This window comes from Myotis davidii, unplaced genomic scaffold (genome assembly GCF_000327345.1).
Source record: "Myotis davidii unplaced genomic scaffold, ASM32734v1 scaffold269, whole genome shotgun sequence".
Classification (NCBI taxonomy): domain Eukaryota; kingdom Metazoa; phylum Chordata; class Mammalia; order Chiroptera; family Vespertilionidae; genus Myotis; species Myotis davidii.
Genome location: NW_006383008.1, coordinates 7,534,612 through 7,538,902, shown reverse-complemented (window position 1 = coordinate 7,538,902; position 4,291 = coordinate 7,534,612). Strand labels below are relative to the sequence as shown.

At 38.4% G+C, this 4,291-nt stretch overlaps 1 protein-coding gene across 2 annotated transcripts in view; it reads right to left on the bottom strand.

Moving 5' to 3' along the window:
• RNGTT (RNA guanylyltransferase and 5'-phosphatase) overlaps positions 1 to 4,285 on the bottom strand; it is a 200,339-nt gene extending 196,054 nt beyond the window's left edge. For both annotated transcript variants that reach the window (XM_006778272.2, XM_006778271.2), the window contains exon 1: positions 4,218 to 4,285. In XM_006778272.2, the coding sequence (XP_006778335.1) occupies positions 4,218 to 4,281 (64 nt within the window). In that variant the 5' untranslated portion in view covers positions 4,282 to 4,285. The remainder of the gene's footprint in view (positions 1 to 4,217) is intronic.
• Positions 4,286 to 4,291: the final 6 nt, after the last annotated feature.

Sequence of the window (4,291 nt, the reverse complement as noted above, 5' to 3'; positions counted from 1 at the left end):
GGGGGGGGGGGGTGACAGACAAAAGTCCCTGATAGAGCTTACATTCTACTGGGAAATATAAACATAGTAAGTTAATAATATGGTATGTTAGAAGATTCATGCCATTAGACCCTCTCCTCTCCTCCAACTATCTATCTAGCAAACTTCCATTTTTTCAACATAATTCATGTATCAGCTCCTCTGGGAAGCCTTCCCTGATCCCTTTTTTCCTCCCCATTTCCTCTTACCCAACCTCAAACAAAGAAACAGGTTCATTACCTCTGATATTCCATAATATTCTATAATAGTCATTACTGCATTTATTACAAAAGAAAGATATTTTTAAAAAATGGTTTGCCACTCCCATGAGACTATGAGCTCTTTAAGGTGAAGAACTATATCATAATCATCTCCCTAACCCCAAGGAGTAGCACAAAGTAGGCACTCAAATATTTGCTATGTAAAATAACTTCAAAGTTACCATCACTATCACAAGACTGTCTCATATTTATATTCCCAGTTAGTGCCTAATAAGTTCTTAACAAAATAATTTTATGTTCAAAGACCTTTAAGAAATAAGAAGCTTGTTTTCTTTAAACTGTTCAAATGAAATCTATCATTCAGAAGGAAAAAGAGAATTCTTCAGACATAAAGTTTGGCCCTATATACAGGAGCTCTCTCACTAGAGTCTGGTTTAATTAGAGAAGGAGACTTCATAGTGGAACAGATTATATATAATTAGCACCATCTTCTTTCTGATCCAGGAAAATTATGAACTTCTGGTACTAATAAAATGCATCCTAATGTCTACAATGAGAAAATTTAAGCAGGCACAACACATTTTCCTACATATGTAAAATACCAAAGAAATTATACAGTAAGCATAGAACTTTTATAGTTAGAAAACTTAAGAAAAAAGGAAGTAAAAAATGGGAATGATTCCTTCTTTTTCACTAAATCTTGCAAGAATATAGCTAGTACTTTTGCTCTGCTACTTTAAAACACTGCTAACCCTTCATTTCCAAAATACACTATGCAACATGAACACTTCTAGAACACAGACAAAACTTTAAGAGAACTTCAGAGAAACATCAAGAATCCTACGCTGCATTCACTTTACTTTCTAATAAGCATTACAAGCTGAAGCACTATTTATTAGTAAGTAAAGATTTAGTTTGGTTCTCAGGAGGCCTGGGGGTTCCGTCCAGGGACTATGTACAATCAATCAGATAGGTGAGTTTAGAGACTCGCTAAACCACAATAATTAAGAATCTAGCCAAAATATTCCAATGCTGTAAAGGAAAAACATTTTATTCTTGACCCTTCATTTCCAACAGAAGTATTTTCTAAAAAGCACACAATTCTGTTTCTCGGAGAGGTATAAAGCTGCCTGGAGCTCAGCACCTCACCTGCTGCTATCAACCCCCAGTCAGTGCTACATTTGTCCCATTTTTAATCTAACAGTAAGTCAGTGTTCTGATATTTGTCACTGCCATCCTGCAGACTATTTAAAATTCTGATTTTAAGCTATTTTTTTAATTCAAAACATTCACTTTGACAAGAACGTCTTTATGATTTTGCTTTTCTCGAAGTGTAGCAGATAACTCTAATGAAAGGATCCAGGAAATAATCTCCAGGCTAGAAAAGACACCAAACATCCAAGTTCAGAAGTTTCTCCATAACTTTATAGAGAAAACCAATATAAAAAGAAAAGATTCACCAGGCCAGTGTAGCTCAGTGGTTGAGCATCGACCCACGAATCAAGAGGTCACCTGTTTGATTCCAGGTCAGGGCACATGCCTGCAGTAGGGGTCGTGTAAGAAACACCCCAATAAATACTGATGTTTCTCATCGATGTTTCTACTTCTCTCTCCCTCTCCCTTCCTCTTTCTAAAAAAGGATTCAATGTTAAGTTAGAAATGATAAAGGAAAAAGTCACAATGGCTAGAGAGCAAGACCTATAAAGAAAATGTAAAGAGTTCTGATCAATTCATTCGAATAAAGTATAGTGATTATCAAGTACAATTGTTTTCATTACAACCAAAAATGCATATAAAAGTGATTAGAACATAAACAAAATTATTTCATTTTTGTTGAAGAAAAACATTTCCTTACCCTAAGACTTAAAGTATCTTTCAGTAACACTTTTATACATAGTTTATATGGCTTTAATGACTAAAGATTTTATATGGAATGTGAAAGAAGCTGACAAACTAGAAGAATCAGAAAATTAAGTTAGCCCAGCCAGCATGGCTCAGTGGTTAAGCATCGATCTATGAACCAGGAGGTCACAGTTCGATTCCCCAGCAGGGCACATACCCAGGTTTCGGGCTCAAACCTCAGTGTGGGGAGTGCAGGAGGCAGACAATCAATGATTCTCTCTCACCATTGATGTTTCTATCTCTCTCTCCCTGTCTCCCTTCTTCTATGAATTCAATAAAAATATTAAAAAAGAAAATCTAAATAAAAAATAACTTATAGAATCTCTTCTTCCAATAATTTTATATAACTAAACATAGTATAAATATGTACTCATAGGCCACTACAAAATCCTTTATATTTTGTTTCAAAACACACTTCTAGAAAAAACACACATCCAATTTAAGACTTGTATTTACAATAGACAAAGAACTCTAACAATTTTAACACAATTTTAAAATCAGCAAAAGATTTGGACACTTCACAAATGAAGATACATGAACTGCCAAACATCACATAAAAAGATGCTCAAAATCAAACCACAATAAGATAATAAAGTGGGTAAAATTTAAAAGCCTGATCACACCAGGTGTCGGAGAGGATGTGGAGCAAATAGAACAATCATATATTGATGGTGGAAATGTAAAATATTCAGATTTTGGGGAAGAGTTTGGCAGTTTTTTAAAAAGCTAAATATACACCCACCATATGATCCATTTCCATTCTAGAGGTTTACACAAACAAAATGAAAAAATATGTTCATACAAAGAATTGTAAATGAATGTTCCTAGCAAGCGAATCTGTAATAGCCAAAAACTGGAAACCCAAATGACCAGAAACAACTGAATGAAATAAACAAATTGTGGTGTATTCATAACAATAGAATACTACTCAGCAATAAAAGGGGATGAACTACAGCTACATACAGGTACATGGGAAAATATCAAAATAATCCTGAGTGAAAGAAGCCAGATACTTCCCCAATAAAAAGTACATACCAAACTATTCCACTTATTTAAAAAATATACAGAAAATGCGAACTGTTCTATAACAGAAAGCAGATGAGTGGTTGCTTGAAGAGGGAGACATTAAAAAAGGGCAGGAGGAGCCCTAGCCGGCTTGGCTCAGTGGATAGAGCATCGTTGGACTGAAGGGTCCCAGTTCCATTATGGTCATCAATGTTTCTCTGTCTCTCCCCCTCCCTTCCATTCTCTCTAAAAATCAATGGAAAAATATCCTCGGGATTAACAACAACAAAAAAGGGCAGGAGAAGACTTTGAAAGGTGATGAGTTATGTTTACTATCTTTTATTTTTATATATTTTTTATTGATTTCAGAGAGGAAGGGAGAGAGGAAAAAAATCAATGATGAGAGAGAATCATTCATCAGCTGCCTCCTGCACACCCCCTTTGGGGGATCCAGCCCACAACCCGGGCATGTGCCCTTTCAGTCCGCAAGCCTACGCTCTAAAGTTGCCTATCTTGATTGTGGTGATGGTTTCTTGGGTTGCTTCATAGGATGTGTGTGTGCGTATAATAAAAACTTATCAAGCTGTTTGGTGTGTGTCCAACTCAATAAAAACGAAAAAAAGACACAATTAAGTGATTTAGAATTATTTTTAAGCTCCAGTCTCAGGTTGATCCATTACACCGCAGAAAACTGCCCCTCTTCTTTCGCCTACCCTCCTCCATCTCAAGACCGACACTGTCCCTTCCCCTTCTAAGGACTCTGAAAGGTGCACAAACTTCTCACTAAGTTTCAAGACACTGCCCACTGTACTCCTGGGTCTTCGGTACCTGCCACACAAACCTCCCGCCTACCTTCCCGTCCGCGATCCTTAGCCACCGACCCACCCCCTCCGGTACAAGTTCCCAAACACTCCTCCTCATCCCCGAAGCTTCATCCGACCCAGCACACCCCGATCCCGATCCCGATCCCGAAATGCCACCAACAGGCGCGCCAGCTCCGAAAGCTGCGCCCCTCGGATGGCCCACCCCAGCAGCCGCCGGTGCGGGGACTCGAACACCCCGGCGGGTTACCTGCCACCGGCTGGCCGCGCCGGGGACAGTTGAGCCACCGCGGCGGGATCTTGTTGTGAGCCATGCCTTGGAGC